Source organism: Natator depressus, chromosome 27, assembly GCF_965152275.1.
Source record: "Natator depressus isolate rNatDep1 chromosome 27, rNatDep2.hap1, whole genome shotgun sequence".
Lineage (NCBI taxonomy): Eukaryota > Metazoa > Chordata > Testudines > Cheloniidae > Natator > Natator depressus.
Window position 1 is genome coordinate 7,306,940 of NC_134260.1, and position 26,813 is coordinate 7,333,752.

The following is a 26,813-nucleotide window of genomic DNA, read 5'->3' on the forward strand; positions in this document are numbered from 1 at the left end:
AGAGCATCACATCTCCACAACCTGACCAGTCTCCATAGATTTGAGAAGTGAAAGTCTTCATCAGACCCAGGTGCTGGCCAGGATTATAATGCAAGGGAGGGGACTTTGTGATGCCTTCATTTCTTTAAGCTGTTGAAGGAGATAGATGAAAGTGACATGTGTAGTGATCTTAATGCTGGCTAGCAAACAACACAACAATCAGAGAACACTACAGAGATGTTAAACTCACCTTTAAACAAGCCAACTTTCTGCTAAGCCTGCACTTTCAGGGCCAAATTTTCAGCCAAGCCTTAAAACTTCCTCTTTTTTCCTTTTCTTTTTTTTTGGCACAAAATTGCAGGGGCATATCATTGCACCCATAATTTAGCTCACATGGACATCTAAACCACAGATTGCATCCTCTGATAAGTGATTTCGATAGCTGAGTGACTGGAATTGCAGATGCAAACTAAAATCAGTCCCTGTAGACCCACTCTTATCATTTTTTGTGTATTTGGGTGCAGAAATTTATTTCATAAGAAGCCTTGATATGTTCAAGAAACAGTTAATCAATTTTAAACCAAGCAAAAAAGATATTTGAATAAAAGACAAGTGTCTGGAAATAGAACTGAAACTAAGCGAGCTTTCCTCCATGGGTTTCTGTTCTGAAGACATGGTTTTCTTAAGATACAAATGACCTGTTTCAATGGCTGGTTGGTACATTATGATTAGTATTGCATGAGCCAAATACAGTCAAAATCAAAGTCATATTGACAGTGCATACTTGCCTGGGAACGTTGTATGAACTGGTAAAGTAGCACACAGCTATGGTTCACAGAAGTCCTTTTCAGTATATAAGATGCCAAAAGCTTTTCCAAGTTACACTCGTGAGTGACTGCAGCCAGTGTGCCCTGATAAACTCCATTTGGAGCCCAGCGGAGTTTGCCTTGCTTATTTTTTAAGCGAAAAGGAATTGTATTAAACACCGTATCCTAGAACTGCTGACTGTTACACCCCAAAGCCATTGCTAGACATGATGGGCAAGCGGGTGCTGTACCAAAGCCACCCCACTGGCAAGTGGGCACCCTATTGAGTGCTCACATGAGCTCTGTGGCGAGGCACATGGGCACTAGGGAAGACAAGGTCAAGGGAAGGGCAATCAGGAAGAGTTATACCTTAGCCGATAATGTACCATTCATGGCAATGCCACACACGAGCATTTTAACCAATCTGCATTCCGTTCCACCACCTTCCCCTTCACCCCCAAGTCAGTGTTTTCTAAGTAGTCCCTAAAGGGGAGGAACAGAGGGAAGTGAGAGAGAGTGCACTGCGAACGGGTCCTACAGTTGTACCTGTACATTGGTGCACATAGCTATATAGGCACCGATATCCCTTTCCTCCCGGAGGAGTGTTATTCACGATCCCTAGTGTTAGTGTGTGTGCCAGACACAGTCACCGGGGGGAGTGGAGGGGTGGGGGGAAGGGTTTCCTAATGGTTTCAACAGTGGAAAATCCTTCCTGAGATGACCTTCTAGTCTCTGTGAGAGCAGATGTTCACTGGAGGATGTAGGTTACTGCACAGGGACTGCATGCCCTTGATTGGGATCCAAGAGGTAGAGAAAGGAGCAAATCTGAGAGAAATTTTCACCTTGGGTTAGTGTGGATGCCGTACAGTGTCTAACATTATGAAATGGGTTTGCCTCTTCTGGACACCGTTGTAGCTCTCTTGCTATCAATGATGTCTGATCCATGTTAAAAGTACCATCAGGTTTTCCAACTCTACATGCAAAAACTTTGTCCATATAATTTTGTTTTGTTCCCAAGTTGTATATATTTTTTATTTATATATATATATATATATATTCAATTACTTATCTACACACCTATTGTAATGACAGGATTTTGGAATGGCGGAGGAATTTGCCACTAAAGCACTGGAGCTGAAACCGAAATCTTATGAAGCTTACTATGCAAGAGCAAGGGCCAAACGCAGCAGCAGGTGAGGCGAGAGAGAGAGAGAAGTGAGAGGGGCTGTTCTCTGCAAGTATGGGCACAGCGGTGTAGGAATTGACCATGCAAAACTACATGAGTATCCCCGTAAGAACAAATTGCAAAGGAACATTGACTAGGGCGGCTGTAAAAGACCCCAAAACCAACATCCTCCCTTATTTAGTAATCCCTGTGGAGCATGTTCATGTGAACTTTTGAGAAGCTGGTTGTAGTTGAGTTTGTTGGAATATACTCAGCACCTTACATCACCGGACAGCTTCAAATCACAACTGAATGACTTTTCTAAAAGACACACTCTAGTTCACCCGCAGCTATTGGACTGGGAGCAAGGATTCATTCATAGAATTGCTATGGCCTGGGTTCTACAGGAGGTACGACGATGAAATGGTCACAATGGTCCCTTCTGGCCTAGGAATCTATGAATCTGTCCATTCTAAAGGTTCTTCTTCAAGGCAAAACTTTGGCTGCCAGTAGTGCAGTGACTTTGTGGGCAAATGCCAGGCCAGCGTGCTTTCAGCAATAGCTCACGCACCATACTGGGCCCTAGACAAATGTGATCGCGAGATCTCGCTACATTTCAGATGCAGCCAGGAGGATTCCCTCATGAAATCTCCCTGAAGGCCCAGGGAGACGAGATCCCTGCAGAACCGGTCAATGCCATTCCTGGAGTGGCAGGAGGGTTTGCTTTTGAGTCTCTCCCTCAGGAGCTGAGCACGCTGTCACTGCACGACTGCTAGTCTCTGCTCAGTCAGTGGAGTGAGACACCACTTTTGCCTGCATGGCAGTGCAAAGCCTCCCCATTAGCCAGAGGATATTTAATGTCCATTTGTGTAAACATCAGAGCTGAGGAGAAGACCCCGCAGTTTAACTTCTCATCCCAAAGACAACACTTTTAACTGTGCGTCTACCCTAGCTATCACTGCAGGGAGCTCAAGTCTTATGTGGGAGCAAACCCATGACCTTCTCTTCCAGAGACAAGCCCAGCTAGTTGAAGCAGACTGACATTTTGTAGCTTTCCTTGAATGTTTTCCTTCTCCACTGGCTGCAAAACATTTACAGACGTTTAACCCTCAAATGCCTTTTCCAGATAATTTGGTCCTTTCCTACATGCAGGCAGCATTGTTTCCCCATCTCTCTAATGAAACAGGCTCAGCATGGCTCTTTTTGGTTCCTTCCTTGTTTGTGCGCCAGCATCACCATTGAGATCAGCGTAGGTCTGGGGAATGCAGTTACCTTACCTGCTCTCCCCTGGTTTGGAGTGGGTCTTACCAAAGTGGTGGGAGGCATTTGGGGTTTTTCTTTCTCTATGATGGAACAGTGAACGGGAGCATTTTATACAAAGTCACATGTTGAATCTGGAGGCTGTTCACCACCAGATCACAATTGTGTTCAAATAGATTCAATTTTGTTCAAAAGCTAACAGTGTCCCTGTAAATGACAACCCACCTCCCCTGAATACCCCATCCCCTTACTCCTCATAGGCTAGCCTTCACAGTGTCAGTCCCAAAGAGCATCTTCCACGGGGGCCTTGCGAGCTTGTGACTGTTGGGACCTCTCCCTGCTTTGTTCCCTTCATCCTGAGGAGACAAACCCAGTACCCAGCAAAGTCCGAGAGGCAGCCTGGTCTTATGCATTGACTGCGGGAACCCTGGAGTTCTAGAGCCACCCCTGCCATTATGGGGCCTTGGGCAAGTCAGAAGAAGCTAAATGGGCCACTGGCATGAGCAGCTGCAGCTCCGTCGAAGTGGACAGAGTTGCTCTTGCTTACTCCAGTGGTGAGCTTGGCACAACGTCTTGTGCTTCATTTTCCCCTTCTGTAAACTGGGGACAATCTGCTGACAAAGCTTATGGGGTGCTTTGAGGGGTAATTAATATGTAAAGCACTCTCCAAGTGAAAGGATAATTACCGGGCTGGGTTGTGCTGTCCCAGTAATGTGTCTCCCTCCTACCCAGAATGACTAACAATGTTTTTCTTTGTTTGGTGTAAAGTAACCAAATGGAGGCACATAAGGCAGAGCTCGAGAAAGCCGCTGTAGAGATCACAGCCTCTCCCTAAGTAAAGACAAGCTGCTCAAGCTCAATAGAATCCCCAAAAGGCTTCATTCAAATCCAGAGTAACTTCAATTCTCATGTCTGTCCCCTTGTCAAGCAGGCAGTTTTCAGCAGCCCTGGAGGATCTGAACGAGGCCATCAAGCTGTGTCCGAACAATCGTGAGATCCAGCGGCTGCTGATGAGAGTGGAGGAAGAATGTAGACAGATGCAACAGCAGCAGCAACCCCCAGCGGAGCCGGAAGCTGAAGCCCAGCATGAAGAACTGTACTCTGTGCAAGATCTCTTTGAAGAGGAGTATCTTGAGCAGGATGTAGAAAATGTTTCCATTGGCTTACAGACAGAGTCGAGGCCCAGCCAAGGGCTTCCCATCATCCAGAGCCCACCCCCTTCCCCCGCTCACCGGGATTCAGCCTATATTTCGGGCTCACCTCTTGGGTCACATCAAGTTTTTGACTTCAGATCCAATAGTTCTGTGGGTTCACCAACAAGACAAGGGTACCAGTCCACCTCTCCTGCTCTGTCTCCAACACACCAGAACAATCATTACAGGCCTAGTCCGCCACATACTTCCCCTGCTCACCAAGGTTCCTCTTACCGCTTCAGTCCACCTCCAGTTGGAGGTCAAGGGAAAGAATATCAAAGTCCACCACCTTCACCCCTCCGTAGAGGTCCTCAGTATCGAGCCAGCCCTCCTGCAGAAAGTATAAGTGTCTATAGGGCCCAGTCTGGCTCCCCAGTACGTTACCAGCAAGAACCTAGTGTTAACCAACTCCCTGGTAGACCAAAGTCTCCGTTATCCAAAATGACACAGAGGTCCTTCCAGATTCCCCAGATTCCTGTTGCAGTCCCACAGCAAGGGCACAGGCTACAGCCAGCCAAGGCGCAGATCGTAAGAAGCAACCAGCCGAGCTCTGCCGTGCATTCTAGTACTGTGATTCCAACCGGTGCTTACAGCCAAGTTGCCCATTCTATGGCCAGCAAATACCAGTCTGCATCCGGGGAAATGGGAGTTGGTCAGAGTAGGTTGGTCTACCAAGGTTCAATTAGTGGAATAGTGGGTGACGGTAGACCAGTGCAACATGTTCAAGCCAGCCTTAGCGCAGGAGCTATCTGCCAGCATGGAGGGCTCACTAAAGAAGATCTTCCACAGAGGCCTTCCTCAGCATACAGGGGTGGAATGAGATACAGTCAGACCCCGCAGATTGGGCGCAGTCAGTCCGCTTCCTATTATCCGGTCTGTCATTCAAAGCTTGATCTGGAACGTTCTTCCCTTCCCTCCAGCCAGCTTGGTTCTCCTGATGTGTCTCACCTAATCAGAAGGCCCATTACTATCAACCCCAACGAAATAAAGCCTCACCCACCAACTCCAAGACCGCTGCTTCATTCTCAAAGTGTTGGCCTCCGATTCTCCCCTTCTAGCAATAGCATCTCATCCACCTCCAACCTGACTCCTACCTTCCGCCCTTCTGCTTCTATTCAGCAAATGGAGATCCCTCTCAAGCCAACCTATGACAGATCATGTGATGAACTTTCTCCAGTCTCTCCACCTCAGGGGAGTTACCCCAGTGAACCAGCCCGTTCCAGGACCACGCCGTTCATGGGAATTATAGATAAAACCGCTCGGACTCAGCAGTACCCCCATCTCCACCAACAGACCCGGACCTGGGCTGTGTCTTCAGTGGATACTGTTATTAGTCCGACATCTCCTGGAAACCTCCCCCAGCCAGAATCGTTTAGCCCACCTTCTTCAATCAGCAACATTGCCTTTTATAACAAAACCAACAATGCACAGAATGGCCATTTGCTAGAGGAAGACTATTACAGCCCCCATGGGATGCTAGCCAATGGGTCCCGGGGAGACCTCCTGGAGAGAGTCAGCCAAGCCTCCTCATATCCAGATGTTAAGGTGGCTAGGACACTGCCCGTTGCACAGGCCTATCAGGACAACCTGTACAGGCAGCTCTCCAGGGACTCTAGACAAGGGCAGACCTCCCCTATCAAACCAAAGAGACCGTTTGTGGAGTCTAATGTGTAAAAGACACTTGTTGGAGTAAGACCCTTATGTTTTCAGCACACGTTTCCAGGCTTGATTCCCACCTATATTTTTATTATTACTATTATTTCTATTTGGTAGCTACATGAGCAAGTTTCTCCGGTAATTTCTGTGTGGTGATCAGACAGCCGTGCACGTGCTCAGAATCCTTTGGTACCCAGCTGACGGTGAAGCCAACATCAAACAAGCCAGTATTGTTTGCCCAATTCAGACTGAGTTCCCTCCCAGGTTTCAGCTGTCAATCAGGATATGTTAGTACATGGAGTGGGTTAACCCAGATAGGTCCCCTATACAGTGGGAGGTAACCAGCTCTTTGCAAGAGTTCATGTTCAAATCTAACTGGTTTCTTTGGTTTTAAGGAGCTCTCATGAAAATGCTTATGAAAATTCCTGGTGGAAGCTGGCTAAGAATTGGCAGCCTTTTCAAAATTTGCATTGTCCGGTATTCCTCTAGACAACCAGAGTCTTCATCTTCCCACTTGTCTCTTGCCCACAAAGAGCTCGTTATCTGCACCGAATGGGGCTTTATTTGCTTTTGATAACAAGTAGCTATGCATAATAACCAACCTGCTTGAGCTGGTTTAAAAGCATTTTAATCTGAATTGGATGTCTTTGTTGTTTTTAATACCGTAGCCTGTCGGAATGAGTGGGGACCATAAGATCTTTGCTACTTCGACAGCTACGTTCCAAATGCCACAGTATTGATTTACTCTGAGGCATTTTAAAAATATTTAGAGAGCAATCAAACTCTGCCCCTTTTGTGAATTTTAATCGGCCAAAGGAATTGGCTAGAAACCTCTTGTGCATTTTGTAAGCAGAATTAACTGCAACCTTTTCTTCACACCTCCAGCAGATGAGTGCATCTCACACACACCACCACATTTTCACCAGGACAGTTTAATGGGTTTTCGTTTTGCTTGCGAGGAAAATTTGAATAGGAAACCCTCAATGGAGGAAGGAATCTTAGATCTTTTTTTGATCATGCTGCCTAACGTGACATGGAGGTTTCCAAGCCAGAAAGTGTCCAAGGAGTCACTTTAGTAAAGTCCTTCTGAACACACAGCCTTGCCTTGCCATTTCCTTTGTGTTTGCACCTACTCTTTGGAAGCTGCGTGCTGCAGTGCGGGGCTGCACTCCTCCAAGGGATTAATGAGTAAAATGTGTGTTTCTTAGAGCTGCAAGTTTGTTCCTGGAATTTTGGAAAGCGGTTGCTGTGTTCCATACCTGTAAATGTTAGAGACGATGTTTTGCTCTTTAAGAACCTGTAGTTAAGAGAGATATTTATAATTAATTTATGTGCTCTATTTCAGGAAAATGTTTTTGTTTTGTTCTGGTTTCTTTCTTTCTTTTTCTTTTCAATCAGATGCAACTAGTATTGAGTCGGTGTGAAAAGCAGGGGACATTTCCAAAAACCATTTTTACAGAACTTTCCAAGAATTTTCTGGAGTTTTGTTTGCATAGAGGGAGCTTTCTTTGCTTGATTTATTGTTGGTTACGTTTTTAATCTGCCTTTTCAGTAACTGAGAGCAAACAGCCAGGTGGATGGGAAGAGCAGTAATATTGTAGCTTGTTTTAAAGCAAACCAGTGCCTGTTGCCCAGTATTGCATCTCATATCAACTCTTACGAAGGGAATTGGTCCTTGGAAAGAGTTCACGTGGTTTGTTTCCAGAGGGCTACGTGAATCTTGTCATAAAAGGAAACATGCATTGAACCCAGTTAAGGGTAGATCCTCAGCTAGTGTAAATCGGCGTCACCGTTGTGACCGCAGCACAGCTACGATGTTTTAAACCAGTTGAGGATCCGGCCCTAAAACTCTTAGCAACCCCTGGCTTTGATTAAAGTGGCTCAGCACCATTTGTTGTAATTTCACTACTTAGACCAAACTGAGAGGCGCCACCCTTGGGACAGCCAGGAGTGTCTCTCACTGACAGATGGAAAGTACTCTTGGTTTTGCCTCTGTGTTCTTTCGGGGATTACGTTTCTTCCACTCGGATATTTGTGGGACACTTTTATATTTCTCCAAGACAGCCTTTGTATTGGAGGTTTATTTTTTTCCCCAAGGGGCAGGAAGAATTTTCTCCCTTTGCTTTATTACAGGGATCTCTAAGCAGGTTATAAAAGTGGGAGCCTTCCCAGTTACCTATGCCGCCTTCCCAACACCCTTAGACTGGGCCACGAAGAAAGGAAGCTGCATGCACTATTTCTGTCATTGAAAAGGATACTGACCAGTATTGTTTCTCTCTTTTTTTAAGTGTGTTCTACCTTATAAGGAGCAACTGATTGTTTGAATCTTCCCTACAGTGCACCAAGCTAGCTAGATTGTGTCCATTGATTTTTTTTAATAACATCATGTTTTTGTTCAAAGCCCTGTCTTTCCTGAACAAATGGATGGCTTTTTAGCTTCAGTAGTTTCTTCTGAAAGGACAAAGTAATCAAATTTTACCCCGTCCCTTTTTTATATACAGTTAAGTGAGACATGCTGCTGCCATAAGCCAGTCATCTCTAATCTTATTGTTAAGAGAATCCAAACTGAATGATCCTTGTCGAAGATAACGCCATTGTACTATCTCTGACTGTGCTTTGCTTTGCTATTCACTGCCATGTGATTCCAGTACTGTACTTTAGAAATGTCCCCTAAAAGCACTTACATGTACAACTGTGGGTTTATGAAGATGTTTTAAGGAGCAAAAAAACAGCTCACACTTTAACACTAATACAAAAATGAAACAACGCTTAAATACTGTAGCGTGCAGGGTTTTTTTTCCACAATATCGTGTGTTACATTTTCACAGGATTCTTGCACTAATGGTTTACCATCTGTTCTCTCTGTAAATGGTGCACTTTACTGTTTGAATTTGTTACGATGATAAATACTGGCTATTTAAGCGTGAGTAGTGTCTTCATTAGAAAATAGCATAACACCTCTTGTCTCCGTGTATTTTTCAAAAAGAAAAAAGAAATGAAGCAATGAATCATAACATTTATAGCACAAGAACTAACTGTTGTATATAAGCAGCAAAAGATTGAGTCATTTTTAAATACAAAACTATTTGCAGTGATTTTTAAAGCGCTTCCCCAGCAATTTTCTTAGGACACCTGAGGTCTATTTGTTTCTTTAGTTACTGGATCGGTAAGGAACACAATTCTCAATTGAAAAATCAATATTTATTTAACCCCCCATTTGTATCTTCAAAGTCATAATTAGTATCTGGCATGGCCGTTAGTTTGTATCTGCTGTCATATTTTGTCTTGGTTGTAGAGTACACTAGCTAAAGGCAACTCAATAGAGCACAAGACTGAAATTTCACTCAGATTTCCCCTCCCCCTTCAGGTTAGATGTGTATCTTGTAAGCTTGTCTGCTGAGGAAAGTAGGAAAATCCTGTACCGTACCCCTGGCTGGTGTCAGGATTTCCAGACAGGCTGTACTTAGATCCTGTACATTTCTCCTGTTGGCATAATTAAGACTACCACCATGGCCCCCCAACCAGCGCCCCAGCAGGAGCTACGTAATTTGAGACTGCCATCGAAAGTGGGATTCTTCAGGTGCACCAGGTAAAACAGTTTCTTGATGCCTATGTCAGGACCCCAAGAATGTTTTCCTTGGAATGTAGTCTGAGGGGTATTCCTAAACAAATACTTGTTGTAACCAAACTAGCCACTAGATGTCACTGTGACTCCACACAGAGTCACCTTGAGAGGGCACTGGGCATTGGACTGAGCTAGAATTTCTATCCCAGCTGAGCGGATCGGGATTCCCCAGCTGGAAAGACTTCACTCAACCCCAGGGGAGAGGGCACCAGCTTTGTGTGTGGCTCCAAGGTGATCGCTACAAGCCAGCTTAGGAATGGTACTGGCGAGTTTTGAAGACAGGGTTAGAGGAGCGAAGGGTTCAAGGAGTGAGGCCCTTGGACCCATCTCAGAGGGAGAACAGAGTTGGACAGCCTGAGCTGTACCCCCTTCTTCCTTATATTACTGGGTGCAGAGAAATGCTGTTGTGTAGGTGGGGACTGTGCCAGTGTTGGCTGACCTGGCCTGTTGGAATCACATGCACGGTAACTTAGGGTAGTTTTAGTGGAAGACTGGGCCTAGAATTTTGTTTCTTTAGAAGTTTTTGTGCACATACTTAATTCAAATGATGGTTTAGGTAAGTCCTGGCGAGGGTGGCTGCTAAGTACCAGTGACTCAGTACCCTAGTACAAAGATTATTGTATATTCAGGGTTACCCAGAAGAAGTCTAGCTAAAACCGAAGTGCCAGCTACGCCTTACTTAGAGCACCAAGCACGCCTGCGAGTTTTTTAACCTTAATTGCTAAGGTGTGTCCTTGCTGATCTGTTGCAAGCTCTTTGGTTGTTGTTATTTTTCCTTTGGACATTCCAGACAATTCATCTACCACAATTACTGATCTTTAAACAAGGGCTTAGGGTAATAGCTACTGTATCTACTGTGCAGTGTCGCAGAGACCTCCATAGCAAATGCCTTTACTCACTTCTGGTTGCTCAAAGGAAAATTTGGTGGGGATGCATGTGGACACAAGCACAATGGTGAAGGTGGATCTGCTTTTTCAGAATTACTTGAATAATTGATGGACTTTTATTCAATCAAACTCTTTTTCTAATACAAACCACTAAGGGCTGAATTATTTAGCAAGATTCATTTGTGTGCAACGCCTGACAACAGCTGAATCACACTGGAACCTTTTCCTGATGTATACACGACACCCAGGAGAAAACAAAACTAACCCAATCAGCGCTATTAAAGGGAATGGACACCAGATCAATACACTGTATCCTTTATATTCTACCAGCCATTCGGCTGCACTCATGCCACTTAGCAACCTGAGCTGGAGCGTTTACGCTTACTGCTCAGTTACGCAGGAGATGGGGCTTGGCCACTGCTAGAACGCAGAGTCTTGTTAGGGGTTGGTGGGAAAGCCTCAGAGGTAGGTCACTAGCTGCACTATGCCTTGGTGGGCCCTGACATACCAGACAAACTAGGGGAGTCGCTCCGTGCTTAGGTCCATTTTGCCAATACATCAATAACCTAGAGATTCCAATGTGGTCGCGTCCAGCGGTGACGGTGTCATGTCTGTCCAGCATTTTACTGTCCGTAGTATTACAGCATTTTTGTCTCTGGTCCGTCCGCTCCACTTTCAAGAGGATTTGAATTAGTACAAAGATGTACAGGATATACCCTTGGATGATCTGTACTAAATAAATAGTACTGGTTGCCATCCTTCAAGACACTTGCTGGGAAGATCTTTAAGACACTTAATTTTCCTTTAGCTTTTCTATAATTCTGATGTAAAGGACTTTCTCTGTACAGTATATTACTCAATGCATGTTCTGTTCTCTCTACGGATATATTGAACACGACACAGTTGTGATATTGTGCAGGGGGAAGGCAACTCCTGCACTCAACTGAGGCCCTCAGCCTCTGATGTACAAGGAAAGAAAAACTATTTTTTCCTTTGCTGTATTTGCTTGAGCAGCGTTTTCTTGTCTGTACATGTGAGCTGTGAGATAGATGTGAAAAGTTCAAACGAATGCATTTGCCCCCATGTATACAGATTGTAATCTGTACAATGACCTGTACGTATGAAAAAAATGTACTTATTTATAAATGGTTAACACTTGAAAAGAGTCTGGCCTGGTGTTTTCCTCATTGCTGTAGCCTGAAATTAAGAGAATTCAATTGTGTCTTAGCACAGCCACACAGAGATGCAACGAAACAGGATGGCACGCTCCACTGCGGGAGACTGTGTTATTGTATGGGGGTGGGGGAGAGTCTGCCCCCTCGTCATTCCTGCTGGATGCAGGAGAATGGACCAGTCTCTTCCTCTCCCCAGCAGAGCAGCTTGTATGTGGAGCCCACAGGCTGCCTCCATCTTCTTGTACCAGTTCCACTATTCCCCCAAGAGGAAAAGGCTCATTCCAGCACCCTGAGCTGTTGACAAATAACATGACCTGGACTAATAGACCGTGTTGCAAGGGAATTTAGGTGACCACCTAACCCAACAGTCCTTATGAGCCTCAGCTAAAATACAGAAGAGCCTGTTAGCCACTCCTCATGATTGGCAGCTGTGTAGTTAGAACAGATTTTTGTTGGACTAGCCTGCTTCCAGCAGCCCTGCAGAGCACCTGAGCGTGGCGAGCACGATGCTTACCACAGTTGGAGACCGGCTGCCTCAAGGTCTGTAGAACCTCAGGGCCACTGCGGACTCTTGGGCTGGCTGCTCGTGGGGAAGCATGGCGTGACTGCGCTTTAGCAGCCCACCTTCCCAAAGAGAGCAGGTACAGCCCAGTGCCACGCTGGCCTTGCCCTGCTGGTACCGCCATGCGGCAGCACGCTGCTCACACACCCCAGCATGTGAGTGGCTCTCTGGCTAGCTAGGCATGAGAGGTATTATATCCCACTCTCCTCTGAGCCACACTGGCTCTGGCGCCCTTAAAGACAAGGGCAGTAGCTGCAATCCCGTGGTTAAGCACTGCACTCAGTGCTCCATCATGCTGTGATGTTGGGCACAAGTTATATGGGGCCAGATTAGTGAAAGGTAGGTAGGTGGGTTAGATGCATGTTTAGGCATCTAGATGCCTTTACAAATCTGGCCCTTAAACTAAGTCTGAGCCCCTCAGGACCAGGCCCTAACTCACACACCCAAGCTATGGGGGCCTTAATTTACGTATTTGCTATGGCTTCTCAGTGGTGATGGATACATCCTTTATTGAAAGCAGGCAATGAATGTGAAGTAATCAGACTGCTCAATCTGTTGGCCCCAGGACTACCCGAGGACTTGTGCTTCCTTTGGCCAGCTAGAAAGAATAAAAAGCGTGGCACATGCTCGTTACCAGGATTTATTGATTGACTCAGGTGCAGTACAGTACAGGCAAACAGAGTTCAAACAGGTTTCAGAGTAGCAGCCGTGTTAGTCTGTATTCGCAACGAGAACAGGAGGACTTGCGGCATCTTAGAGACTAACACATTTATTTGAGCATAAGCTCACTTCATCGGATACTGATACAACTGTCAGAAGCCAGTGCAATGCATCCGCTGAAGTGAGCTGTAGCTCACGAAAGCTTATGCTCAAATAAATGTTAGTCTCTAAGGTGCCACAACTAGCGTTCAAACAGCCTGTCTAGCTCGGCACTCCATTAACAGGTTTTTTCCTTACTAGCAGTTATGAGCCACCAGCCCAGGGCACTGATTGCAGCTCCTTCGACATGGCTTTAAAGATACTTTGTTTTAAAACAAAGCCTATACAATATTCGTCCACGTAAACATTAGCTGCAATATTTGGGGTCAGTTCAGGAATATGCATTTGGCGTAGTACAAGAATCTGCTGCGAATACACATTGCTGGCAGGCATTTTCTCAGGGGACTTTACACCCTCTGTTTGATACAAGTTTTTTTGGGGGGGGTTATTGGCAGTTAGAGATGAGTGCACTGCTGGGAAGGGACACACGGCCCTAACAGGGTGTTACTTCTCTGAGCAAACCTTACAGAGTTGGCCATTTGTTTTTCAGGCTAAAGGGACTTGCCTGAGTCCTCCTGAGAGACAAGATCAGCCTGAAGAGTGGGTGAAATCCTGGCTCCACTGAAGTCTGGGGAGAGAGGATTTCAAACACTGGCTGTAATAGTTTTGCACAAATTTTTCTGCGCACACCCTTCATTCGCTCCTCTTCCCTTAGTCAGGACAAGGGAAAACAGCCGTAGAACAAGTCTTTCAAAAACCAGCCAGGCCCCCTGCCATTGTTAGAAAACGCTCTAGCCAGATCTCTCTCCCTACAGAAGTTCCAAACGGACCTTTACTTAAGTGTGGCTCTGGCAGTGGAAGTAAAATCTGAGCTGAGGTTTTCACAGGGGACTAGTGATTTTTGGGTGCCCAGCTTGAGTGTGGAGTTAAACAGAGCCAGCATCACTCCAGAGGCCCCTGCTCAGCAGGGGGAGTCTGAAAGGGAGGCTGTGGTGGGAGCGGGGTTAGGATTGGCAAGTGAACCCGCAGCTCTTTATTGGGCTCAGGACACTTTAGGGGCCTGCACTGAACAGAGGCTGGGGAAATGTTTACAAAGAAAATCAACAGCCGCATGGTGAAGTTTTTCTGGGTTTACGAGCAGTATCTGCTAAGTAACAGCTAGGACACTGCTGTCAAAGCGCCTCCCCCCCCCGTTATCTCCCAGCGCAGGGGCTCTCCACCTTTTTCTTCCAGAGCCCCTCCCCTCAACAGGCGATAAAAACTCCACAGCAACTGGTTTTCTGCATGTAAAAGCCAGGGCTGGCAAGCAGGGCAAGTGCCCAGGCCACACGCCACAAAGCTGAGTCTAGTAACTGTAAGCGAGGGGGAGAGTGGGGGGGTGCTCTGCACACCCTTTGAGGAAAGGCCTAGGATGACTAGAAGGCTCTAAACAGGCTGTTTCTAGTCTGTGGGATACTTCAGTCTGCTAACCTAGATCCCTGCCTCATCCTGCTAACAAAGCTGCAGTGGGGTGTGGGGCGTGCAAGAAGGGAATATTTAATAGGTGATCAGTACAAAGACCCTGCAGGACAGGCGAGGTCTTTGCTGCAGTATCACCAGGCCCAGCAATGCCTGAAGTCTGGCATCTAGTTACCGAGAAGAGCAAACAAAGGGGTAGATGGGAAAGTTCTGCATTTTAGATGTAAAGAAAAGCCACTGCACGAGTGACCCATGGCCAGTTGCCGGCCGTGCTCCCTGCAGTGACAGCTGGGGGAAACCAGGCCTTTACTTGAACATAATTTTTAAAAAAATTCACTGCCCACCCAGTCACTAGCCCTCACCAACCAGCACTTCTGCTCTGCCCAACATCAGCTGGCTGGAGCTGCCAGCGAGAGCCCTGGGGGCCCTGTCAGGAATGAGAGGTACCAGGGACGAGGATTTCTAAAAACACTGATGTTTGGGCTGGGCTTAAGGGCCGGGGGTGTTATCTTCCTCAGGCCACACGTCCCCACCGCCGGTTGTGCTGCCAGCAAGGACCCGGAGAGGCACTACGCTCAGGACATGGCTGCAGAACAGTCAGGGCTAGACAAACGCCACAGCCAGAGAGGCTCAGAAAGCTTTGGCATTCAACATGGGGAAAGGGGCTCACTGCGTGCAAGTGAGGGAGGGTTTAACAGCAGGGTGCTGGAGAACTGGGGTTGGTATTAACCATACTGCTCGGCCTGCTCAGTGAACTCAAGAAGGGATAAGAAGTCAGTGCAGGCAGCTGAAGGAGCAAGCCAGGCCCTGACCTTCGGCCACCCTGGAGTTAGTGGTCCTCAAGCTGCCGTGCCAGGCAGGCTGGGAAATGGAAATGCTGCAGTCCTGCTGTTTGAAGGGCAAGGGATCCAGCCCCCAGTGGTTTGGAGAAGGAACCAAACCCCCGCCAGCAGCTCAGCCAGCTGGGAATGCCCCTGAGCCTGGCACATACAAACAGCAGCCCCCATCCCCCGTGATTTGGGTGGCAGGGGAGTGGCCATGGATGGCATAAGGCCTCAGTGAGAGAACGTGGCTCAACCCAGGGTCTCAGAGCACCGTGATGCCAGGTTGGGGCTGGGAGAGCTGCTACATTGGCACACAGCGCCCCTGCAGACGGGGGCTTAAAGCAGATGCTCCCCCATACGCCAGCTGTATGCGTAACCACCAGCAGGTGGCAGAGAGGTAACAGCAACACCAACACACCAGCAACAGACCCTGGTACATGCAGGAGTGAGCAACGACCACAAAGTCCACCCCAGCCCTGCCTTTGCAGGAGCTCCCCAGCACAGGGAGCCATCACTGGCTGCCGCTGGGGCTCTCCCCCTTAGTGAGGGTTTTAAAATCCATGGACAGGGCCAGCTCCTCAGCCAGGGGCGGCCGCTTCCACTCGTCCCGCGTCAGGATGTAGCCGATCACCAGCCCAAAGACGATGAGAAGCAGGCCCAGGACGTTGGCCAGGATCCCTTCAGGCACGAATGAGCTGTAGGTGGCCCTGTAGGAGCAGAGAGGGGCTGTGCTGAGAACAAGGCTCCCTCCAGCAGGGAACACCCAGAGGAGGAAAACGTCTGCCCTGCCACACAACTGGCTCCCTGGGGTTCAGCCCAGACCTCTTTACCAGCTTCTCCCACCCACGGCCCAGGAAATCACACCCAACCTTCCTGAGGCTGCAGTGGGAGCGTTTCCTCTCCTCTGAGGCACCTGTTCGTGGCCACGGCCAGAGGCAGGAACACATGCTAATGGTCTGGGTCGAGATGGCAAACACTACAGCCGCAAGAAATGCTCTCCAGCTACTTTGCTGCCTCAGGCAATTGCCTGTTCTAAAACAGGGGGGTGTCACGCTCCCCATCACAGCAGCAGCATGGCAAGTGAGCTGCAGAGCCATATGGAGCCAAATCTGCAGCAGGGTTTCCTAGAGCTGTGTTAGAGGTGGTTTGGGGGCAGGGGGGACTGGGAGTCTTGCCTGCAGTGAGAAGGGCTTTGAAGTGCTATTGCATCTCCCAGCCATTTTGGGTCTGGGGTTGACCGACAGCTGACACCGCCCCGCCTGCACATGCTGGAGGGATCGATCAAAGAAGGGGGTTTGCCATTGGTAGTGTAATTTACACTAACCCACGTCAATTCTCCCCGTCAGAAACAATCCTGTAAAACGTTTCAATCTACGTTTTCTAAGGGCAAATTTTTCAGGTGAAAGATTTCCAGCAGCTCCAATCATTAGGGGGCCGTGGGTAACCCTGCTACCTCCCTGGAGGGGCAGTTCCCCCAGCTCACCAGGGAAAGTTTTGCTGGCACTGGCCAGGGATTCTTCTGTATATTTTTGCCACAGAGGCCGTTGTCTTTGAGAAAAGTCAGATTTGCCCACTGAGGGCCTGAACCAGCCAGGGGCTGTCGTCACACCCCCACGCCCCCCAAGGGAAGGCAGATCAGCACTGTACATTGCTAATGCTGTTGTAGGCATTGCAAAGCATTCTGGGAAGGGTTAAAGGTGTGAGTGTGGGTGAAAGGTTCCTTTGCAGGGCCAACGAGGGGGAAAACAACTGATGTAGCATCCCTAAAGCTAAGATGTTTTGGGAAAAACCGAAGAAGCCACAAAAGGCTGGCTTGGACCCAGTACAAAGAGCACAGGGGGGCAAAAGTCCCGGACCAAGATGCCCCCAAAGGACCCTAAGGTTTAAAACCCTCCCAAGAGCTGAAGCAAATTGGAGATTGGCAGCGGACCCTGGACAACCTGTGCACACAGGACAGTACTCCCGTCCACCCCTCCCCCTCTTCTTCTTACATTACACCCAGGCCTGGCCAGCCTCGGGTAGTGCGGGTATGAGTATGAAAGTGGGTTAGGGCTTGGGGCACCAACGCTTTCTTCCTTCCTCTGAGTGACATGGGGAGCACCCATCACTCTCCGCTGTTATTTTATTATTTTATCAATAACGCTTTAAAACTCAGTTGCTTGATGTGCTCCATCATCTCCCCCTCCGACGATCCTGTGGCCTGAGCGTGATCACCTGACGCCTCCGGCAGATTGGGAACAGAAATCTGTCACAGTTTTGGTGGAGAATTGCTAACAAAATCTATCACACTGAACGCCCCATGTTTATGAGATGTGAGGGCCCTCACACTGAGGGAGGTTCAGTGATAGGATTGAAATCTGGGTCCGTACGACCCATTCACTCAATTTCCCGGGGAGGTGCTGGCCTGGGGCAAGGGTGTCTTTTTCTAAACTCATGGGGGATGCTGTGAATTTCAAAGGGCAGAAGCCGCAACCCAGATGCTTCAGTCACTTACTGGATATTGAAGAGGAGCAGCTCCTTGATGCCTAGCAAACATGTGGCAATGGAGAGAACGAAGAGGAAGACACCGAAGAAGACGTGCTGTGGTTTGTATCTGCTACGGAGTGAGAAGGACGTTCCAGGAAACAGGAAGAAGCTGAAGCCCATGAGCCACTGGAGGAGAAGAAGAAAGTGCAGAGGGGCTTAAAGGACCTTTCCCTGCAGAGCCCAGGTTTCCCATTGGAATTTGGTGTTATTACAACAGGCCTCAGAAATTGGAGCAAATTAGGTCCTGGTCCAGCTAACCAAGGATTGGAGATTGTGGGCTAGTCCAGCCAAGCCCTGCTTAGATGCTGGCACAGCCACAAGCTCTGGCCTGCAGCCAAGGAACAGAGCCTGGAGATTCAAAACAAATCCACCCAAGCTGGGGATACAACCCAGCAGTCCTGACCCCTAGCCCCTGCTCTAACCACTGGTGAACTCTGCCTGTCGGGCACGTACATAGCTCTCCTGAAGGGCACCCTCCTCCTCCTCACCTGGATGAAGTAGAGGCTGAAGGCTGTTATTCCACACCAGCTATGCAGGCTATACATGTCTGCAAAGCCTTTCTTCCTGTGGTAATCGAACACGGCTATCACACCTGCAGGGATGGCAGGAAGCGGCCGGTTAAAGCAGCGCTCTCATCAGCACTGGAGTCCCATTCATTAGCCCATATGCACACACCCCTCACTTGGGGGTCTAGCCTGTAAACAGCAAGGCCAGCTGGACCCACCCCCCAACCCGGCATGGGGAGAAGAGCCCCAAACCGCAGGCGCTGAACCTGGGGAGCAAAGGCTCTGCTCTGAGAACCTTTCTGGGATGATCTTGTCGTTGTGACAGAAGAGGGTGGATTTAAAAGCCTCCTGAGCAGGACGCCGCTGACCCGCTGCTCTTGGAAGCCTCCAGCCAACACAGTGGCCTTAGGGGCAGGGGGCTGCCACGCGGGTCCTTCCAGGTCACCTTTCCACTGTGGCATCCGAGACTCACCCACAAGGGCGATGACCAGCGCAAAGGCGTGGAGGAGCCCATGGAGGATTTTGGCTGAGCGTTTGGTCTCATTCCTGAAGACCCGGTAAACCAGGAGAGCTGGGAGAGAGAAACGTGTGAGAGACAGGCAGTGGGGGTGGGCAGGGAACAGCCTCCTCGGCTCTGCAGCCCAGAGCAAAGGGAGCCTTCCCCAGGCCAGGTGGGCTAAGCGCAGCAAACGAAGCCTGGGAGCGGTGGGGTCCCAGGGCCCTGAGGAGGGAAGAATCAGCACTAAAATGAATGCATCAGAGCCGCTGGAGGGAGGCAGAGGATGACTCATGCTGACGGGAGCATAAAGCACTTCTTGTTCTCCCAACTGCCTTTTCCAAATTTAATTTGCTACAATTAATCTTTTAAGCCCCAGGGATTGTCTGGGGGGCACCTGCTGATGCACTTTCCCCATCACGACGCTGTTCAGCCGCAACTGGCTCTCTGCCCAAGTGGCCGTCTGGAAGACAATTACTGCCCCCAGCTCTCCACAATCACATTAGTGTGAAACGGAGCAGGGCCCAACGCCGACCTCCAGGCAGCCCTGTTAAGTGCTCTGCCTGATGCGGGTTCTGTGTGGGTAGTGAGAGCAGGAATCTCACTACCCGCACGCGGCTGCTTTTCATAGGGTTTCACTGCACTGTCACCAGAGACAGATGAGGGATCTGGTAACATCCTACTCCAGCACCAAGGCCAAACAGGTACGTGCCTCGTACTGAAGTAACCCAGTGCAGACAGGGTCAGTGCACCTATTACTAGGGTGATCAGACAGGAAGTGTGAAAAATCGGGACAGGAGGTGGGGGGGGTAATAGGCGCCTATGTAAGACAGCCCCAAATATCAGGACTGTCCCTATAAAAATCAGGACATCTGGTCACCCTACGTATTACCCCAGCTCCAGTCCCCATTGCTAACACCGGGGGGACAGCTTTGTCCTTGGCCAGGTTGGCTACCTGGACCGAGTTACCTTCTTAGTGTCAAAGCCCTAATACTGCTGAACCGCAGCCGTGCAATGAAAGGTATGAAGGCCACGATCCCAAGCCAATTACTCACATGGAAATCAGGAGTCACTCCATTTTTAAGGCTGCACTGACACACCTAGACTTTCCAGCAAAGCAGCTGGAGGCATCTGTGTGATTGTGGCAGTGAAGGGGTCATTTCCAGCAGAGCTCAGAAGCCTGGCTGAGAGGTAGGTAGCATTTTGAATGCTCTTCGCCCTTCAGCAATTCAACATCAGGATCCCAACTTACCATCCCCTTGGAGAAAGACCATGCCAATGATCATGCAGAGAGGGTGGACGTTGAACTGCAGCGCACTTTCCCAAGCAATACCGCCCCGGTATTGGCCCATCCAGGCTCCGGTCATGGCAATCACAGTCAAACCTAACAGCTGAGAGACTGCCATGTAACAGGAGAGTCCTGCTGGGCTCGAAGGCCTTGTGAGACTGTCCTCCATGCCAGGCGAGGCCAGGGACACTCCTGGGACAAAATCTCAGACTGCAAGAACAAGGAGAAAAGTGATCAGCATGGCAACCCAACAGCATGCTGGGGACACTGGGCTACCCATAGGGACCAGACGTATCTGTCACTCCTCTTCACCAGGGATGTGAACTCTGCTCAACTTCTACTGAGATCAATCTCAGGGATTAGAAACCTGCTATCAAGACCCATCCCTAGTTTTCCGCCCATCCTGACTCAGAACCAAGTCTCCCCAGAGCAGCTTGCTACTCAGCTTCAGACAGGACCTGAGAACCCTAATCCACCCACTCCCAGCTCTAAGAGAGCCTATGGAGCTGGCCAGCCCACAGCTCCTTGCTCCATTCCTCGCACTCACTGCTCTGTAAAACCAGCCCAGATATTACTGTGATGGACGTAGAGAAGTGCAGCTCTGACACTGCGTTGCTGGCATGTAGACGGGCAGCACTCGGCTGTTGAATTTAATTGTCTTATTCAGTATTTATCTGGAGGGAGACGCACCCAGAGGGAGGCAGGCCGGGTACTGTGTCTACGCCGCAGAGACAAACCCACGGCACAGGTCAGTGGGCTCCAGCTCACAGGGCTGGGGCTGCTGGGCTACAAATAGCAGGTGAGCTTAAACTGGAACATCTGCACTGCTATTTTTAGCCCTGCAGCCCCAGCCCCACAAGCCTGAGTCCATTATTCCAGGCTCAGCGACTCAGGGCCATGGGGTTTGATTGCAGTGTAGACACACGCCTGGGCTAGGATTCCCCTGGGGGTGGATTTCATTTTAAAGAACTAGAAGGGAGAGGGCCAGAAACAGGTCTGCCAAACTGGCCAGTCAAGTTTTTTTTCCACAGAGCTTAGTGGCAGCTTTCAGTGTCTCCCCACATTGGCCAACACTGCTCTAGCCCTGACCTGCCTCCATACAGACAGAAGCTTCCTGGTTTGCCTAGAGCCAGTCAGGGGACAATCACGGGACAGGGTTAGCTTGCGGTGTTATAATGATCTCTCAAACGCTCACCTGGTGCAAGAGGTTTGGCTGGACGACTTAGCACAGATGACAGGTTTCAGAGGGGCAGCCCTGCGAGTCTGTATCAGCAGAAAGAACGAGGAGGACTTGTGGCACCTTCTGCCCCTCCAACCCCACGAACATGACACAGTTCTGTGGTGACCTAGAATCCTATTTTCGACGTCTCCGACTCAAGGAATATTTCCAACATACCTCTGAACAACATACTAATCCACAGACACCTCCCTACCAAGACGACAAAAAGAAGGATTCTAGGTGGACTCCTGAAGGTCGAGACAGCAGACTGGACTTCTACATAAAGTGCTTCTGCCGACGTACACGGGCTGAAATTGTGGAAAAGCAGCATCACTTGCCCCATAACCTCAGCCGTGCGGAACACAATGCCATCCACAGCCTCAGAAACAACTCTGACATCATAATCAAAAAAGCTGACAAAGGAGGTGCTGTTGTCATCATGAATAGGTCGGAATATGAACAAGAGGCTGCTTGGCAGCTCTCCAACACCACTTTCTACAAGCCATTACCCTCTGATCCCACTGAGAGTTACCAAAAGAAACTACACCATCTGCTCAAGAAACTCCCTGAAAAAGCACAAGAACAAATCCGCACAGACACACCCCTGGAACCCTGACCCGGGATATTCTATCTGCTACCCAAGATCCATAAACCTGGAAATCCTGGGCGCCCCATCATCTCAGGCATTGGCACCCTGACAGCAGGATTATCTGGCTATGTAGACTCCCTCCTCAGGCCCTACGCTACCAGCACTCCCAGCTACCTTCGAGACACCACTGACTTCCTGAAGAAACTACAATCCATCGGTGATCTTCCTGATAACACCATCCTGGCCACTATGGATGTAGAAGCCCTCTACACCAACATTCCACATAAAGATGGACTACAAGCCGTCAAGAACACTATCCCCGATAATGTCACGGCTAACCTGGTGGCTGAACTTTGTGACTTTGTCCCCAAATGTAAAATAGTTATGGGTGAGGACAATGTATACCTTCAAATCAGCAGCACTGCTATGGGTACCCGCATGGCCCCACAGTATGCCAACATTTTTATGACTGACTTAGAACAACGCTTCCTCAGCTCTTGTCCCCTAACACCCCTACTCTACTTGCGCTATATTGATGACATCATCATCTGGACCCATGGAAAAGAAGCCCTTGAGGAATTCCACCATGATTTCAACAATTTCCATCCCACCATCAACCTCAGCCTGGTCCAGTCCACACAAGAGATCCGCTTCCTGGACACTACAGTGCTCATAAACGATGGTCACATAAACACCACCCTATACCGGAAACCTACTGACCGCTATTCCTACCTACATGCCTCCAGCTTTCACCCTGACCACACCACACGATCCATTGTCTACAGCCAAGCTCTGCGATACAACCGCATTTGCTCCAACCCCTCAGACAGAGACAAACACCTACAAGATCTCTATCAAGCATTCTTACAACTACAATACCCACCTGCGGAAGTGAAGAAACAGATAGAGCCAGAAGAGTACCCAGAAGTCACCTACTACAGGACAGGCCTAACAAAGAAAACAACAGAACGCCACTAGCCGTCACCTTCAGCCCCCAACTAAAACCCCTCCAACGCATTATTAAGGATCTACAACCTATCCTGAAGGATGACCCATCACTCTCACAAATCTTGGGAGACAGGCCAGTCCTTGCCTACAGACAGCCCCCCAACCTGAAGCAAATACTCACCAGCAACCAAATACCACACAACAGAACCACTAACCCAGGAACCCATCCTTGCAACAAAGCCCGTTGCCAACTGTGCCCACATATCTATTCAGGGGACACCATCACAGGGCCTAATAACATCAGCCACACTATCAGAGGCTCGTTCACCTGCACGTCCACCAATGTGATATATGCCATCATGTGCCAGCAATGCCCCTCTGCCATGTACATTGGTCAAACTGGACAGTCTCTATGTAAAAGAATAAATGGACACAAATCAGATGTCAAGAACTATAACATTCATAAACCAGTCGGAGCACACTTCAATCTCTCTGGTCACGCGATTACAGACATGAAAGTTGCGATATTACAACAAAAAAAAGGTCAAATCCAGACTCCAGCGAGAGACTGCTGAATTGGAATTTGCAAATTGGATACAATTAACTTAGGCTTGAATAGAGACTGAGAGTGGCTAAGTCATTATGCAAGGTAACCTATTTCCCCTTGTTTTTTCCTACGCGCCCCCCCCCCCCCCGACATTCTTGTTAAACCCTGGATTTGTGCTGGAAATGGCCCAACTTGATCATCATACACATTGTAAGGAGAGTGATCACTTTAGATAAGCTATTACCAGCAGGAGAGTGGGGTGGGGGGAGGTATTTTTTCATGCTTTGTGTGTATAAAAAGATCTTCTACATTTTCCACAGTATGCATCCGATGAAGTGAGCTGTAGCTCACGAAAGCTTATGCTCAAATCAATTGGTTAGTCTCTAAGGTGCCACAAGTACTCCTTTTCTTTTTGCAAATACAGACTAACACGGCTGTTACTCTGAAACTTGTGGCACCTTAGAGACTAACCAATTGATTTGAGCATAAACTTCCACAGGCTAAAACTCACTTCATCGGATGCATGGAGTGGAAAATACAGTAGGAAGATTTTATTTTACACACACAGAGAACATGGGTGTTGCCATACTCACTATAATGAGAGTGATCAGTTCAGGTGAGCTATCATCAGCCCCGGGGGGGGGGGGGGGCGGGTGTTCAGGATTCAGAGGTCCTGTCTGTACTCCTCGTTCTTTTAGCACAGGTAGTGGCCACACTCATGGCTAAGAATGAATAAGGTGAACAGACTTCCCTTTCCTTACCCACCAAGGGGTCCTTCCCAGAGCCTCCCGTCTCAAAAAAAAAATCTCCGTTTTATCCTCACTGGGAACACTCTCACCTTCTCCTCCAGCTGATGCCTCATGTGGGTCTTATTTATATTATAAATTCTTTGGGGGCAGGAAACAGCCTCTTTTTGTTCTGTTTGGAAAGCAGCTGGCACAAAGTGATCCTGGTCCATGACTGGGCTCTTATGTACTACTGCAGTGAAAGATATTAACATAACTCTGGGTTTGTAAAGCATTGTATCAATGGGTCTGACCGGGGTAGCCAGCTCTTGAGATTTTATCACGAGTCTTGCAATTTGGTGATTTTCTTAAAGGCCAGCTCCTGGAGTCGGGCGTGAGAGAATTGCCGCTTTCTTTTACAAAGCAAGTTTGCAGCAGACGACATTGCAGAGAAAAGCTTGAAACCCTGAATCCTAAAGGTTCAAAAACCAGACAGCAGATAAAGCAAACTTTAAAATAAAAACTGTAAAATGAGGAGATTTAAGCCAGTCCCTGGTGGATAAAAAGCGATAATTTTTGGGAGGAAAAAAAATAAAATCAAAAATTTGGATTTAAATTGGATTTTTTATTATTTAAATAATAAATTTATCTATTTTTAAAAATAAACCTGTTTCAAACTAAATCTGAGTTTAAATACAAAATATGTTAAGGCCTAAACTTATTATAATCTCTCAAAACATTTAAATAAAAAATGAAAATGCTGAATCCAGGAACCTCTATCAAAACTTTGAGGAAAAGACAGCTTTTCTAGATAAAGAATGAATTGGGGGGGAAAAACATCTAATTTTTGAGGTCAAGCTTTATGACTGTGCACAACAGGTCATGTACTGTATTACGGGCTTGCTCCTGTGGGGGACCCAAGGTGCGAGAGACTGACAAAGTCATCATAGTTGGGACCTGGCCTCTGACTCCAGCAGACACCATCATGTATCTCATCAAGTTCATTCTCCCTACCTGGGCTCTGCTTGGCTCAGTTCTCAAATAATGACGACTCCACCCACCCTGGAAACACTCTCCAGCTCATGGAAAATCACTGATGGGCCCAGTGACTACCAGCCCTTGTTTTGGATGGCTCTGGCACATCAAGTAAATGGCCTTCCTCTGTTTGCTTGCATGCGTACACCGAAATACAAACAAACAGAAATCTATTCGTTTCTCAACTGCCTCCCTCAGTCTCTAAACATATAAAATACTGCAGGGCAACAGGCATGTGGGTTACATGAGCAGATGTCTGGATTGTTGTTAGTTCTATGTTTTTCTGGGGTTAGGGCCAAAGTAGGGTGGGTCAGTTATGTAACTAGGGAGAAGGAGCAGAGTGCACCCAGAAAGAAGGAGCAACACCGGTGTCAAAGCAGGACACTATGGGAAGAAGGGGAAAAATTCTTCAGAGTCCTGCGTTTAGTGTTGATTTCAACACATGGGAACTGGAGATCTTCCCACAGCCGCAGGTTGTAAATAAGACCCTCTCTGAGAATGTTTTCAAGAAATTCTTCTACCTCTGGGTGAAAAATGGACCATGGGCCAAATGTAAAACCGTGCAACAAAGAGATCCCAGGCCTGCCTGTCAGCATGAAACAACATTCGGAAAAATGCTCCTCACAGGGCCCTAACTTTGAAGATGATGATGTGGACATGTCAGAACTATCTGGATCAGCTGGTTAGTAAACTAATTTTCCCACCATTCTTATGGACTGCCCGGCATGTCTTACTAGGCTAGTAAATGAGAGCTTAGATTCATAGAATCCTAAAATATTAGGGTTGGAAGGGACCTCAGGAGGTCATCTAGTCCAACCCCCTGCTCAAAGCAGGACCAATCCCCAACTGAATCATCCCAGCCAGGGCTTTGTCAAGCCTGAACTTAAAAACTTCAAAGGAAAGAGATTCCACCACCTCCCTAGGTAATGCATTCCAGTGCTTCACCACCCTCCTAGCGAAAAAGCTTTTTCCTAATATCCAACCTAAACCTCCCCCACTGCAACTTGAGACCATTACTCCTTGTTCTGTCATTAGCTACCACGGAGAACAGTCTAGAGCCATCCTCTTTGGAACCCCTTTTCAGGTAGTTGAAAGCAGCTATCAAATCCCCCCTCATTCTTCTCTTCCACAGACTAAACAATCCCAGTTCCCTCAGCCTCCTCATAAGTCATGTGTTCCAGTCCCCTAATCATTTTTGTTGCCCTCCACTGGACGTTCTCCAATTTTTCCACATCCTTCTTGTAGTGTGGGGCCCAAAACTGGACACAGTACTCCAGATGAGGCCTCACCAATGTCGAATAGAGGGGAACGATCACGTCCCTCGATCTGCTGGCAATACCCCTGCTTATGCATCCCAAAATGCCACTGGCCTTCTCGGCAACAAGGGCACACTGTTGACTCATATCCAGCTTCTCGTCCACTGTAACCCCTAGGTCCTTTTCTGCAGAACTGCTGCCTAGCCATTTGGTCCCTAGTCTGCATGAGATTCTTCTGATCTAAGTGCAGGACTCTGCACTTGTCCTTGTTCAACCTCATCAGATTTCTTCTGGCCCAATCCTCTAATTTGTCTAGGGCCCTCTGTATC

At 48.1% G+C, this 26,813-nt stretch overlaps 2 protein-coding genes across 13 annotated transcripts in view; one reads left to right on the forward strand and one right to left on the reverse strand.

The window, feature by feature from the left end:
- The window catches only part of TANC2 (tetratricopeptide repeat, ankyrin repeat and coiled-coil containing 2), a 683,096-nt gene extending 671,808 nt beyond the window's left edge, over positions 1 to 11,288 (forward strand). For 8 of the 12 annotated variants that reach the window (XM_074940790.1, XM_074940792.1, XM_074940796.1 and 5 more), the window contains 2 exons: positions 1,878 to 1,978; positions 4,139 to 11,288. In XM_074940790.1, coding sequence (XP_074796891.1) covers positions 1,878 to 1,978; positions 4,139 to 6,077 — 2,040 coding nt within the window. In that variant the 3' untranslated portion in view covers positions 6,078 to 11,288. The remainder of the gene's footprint in view (positions 1 to 1,877; positions 1,979 to 4,138) is intronic. The other 4 variants (XM_074940791.1, XM_074940793.1, XM_074940798.1 and 1 more) reach the window with 1 other exon arrangement.
- Positions 11,289 to 12,938: 1,650 nt separating this feature from the next.
- CYB561 (cytochrome b561) overlaps positions 12,939 to 26,813 on the reverse strand; it is a 28,476-nt gene continuing 14,601 nt past the window's right edge. The window contains exons 2-6 of the mRNA XM_074940655.1: positions 20,130 to 20,375; positions 18,854 to 18,952; positions 18,364 to 18,467; positions 17,844 to 18,001; positions 12,939 to 16,056 (exon numbers count right to left, since the gene is read on the reverse strand). Coding sequence (XP_074796756.1) covers positions 15,861 to 16,056; positions 17,844 to 18,001; positions 18,364 to 18,467; positions 18,854 to 18,952; positions 20,130 to 20,334 — 762 coding nt within the window. The 5' untranslated portion in view covers positions 20,335 to 20,375 and the 3' untranslated portion in view covers positions 12,939 to 15,860. The remainder of the gene's footprint in view (positions 16,057 to 17,843; positions 18,002 to 18,363; positions 18,468 to 18,853; positions 18,953 to 20,129; positions 20,376 to 26,813) is intronic.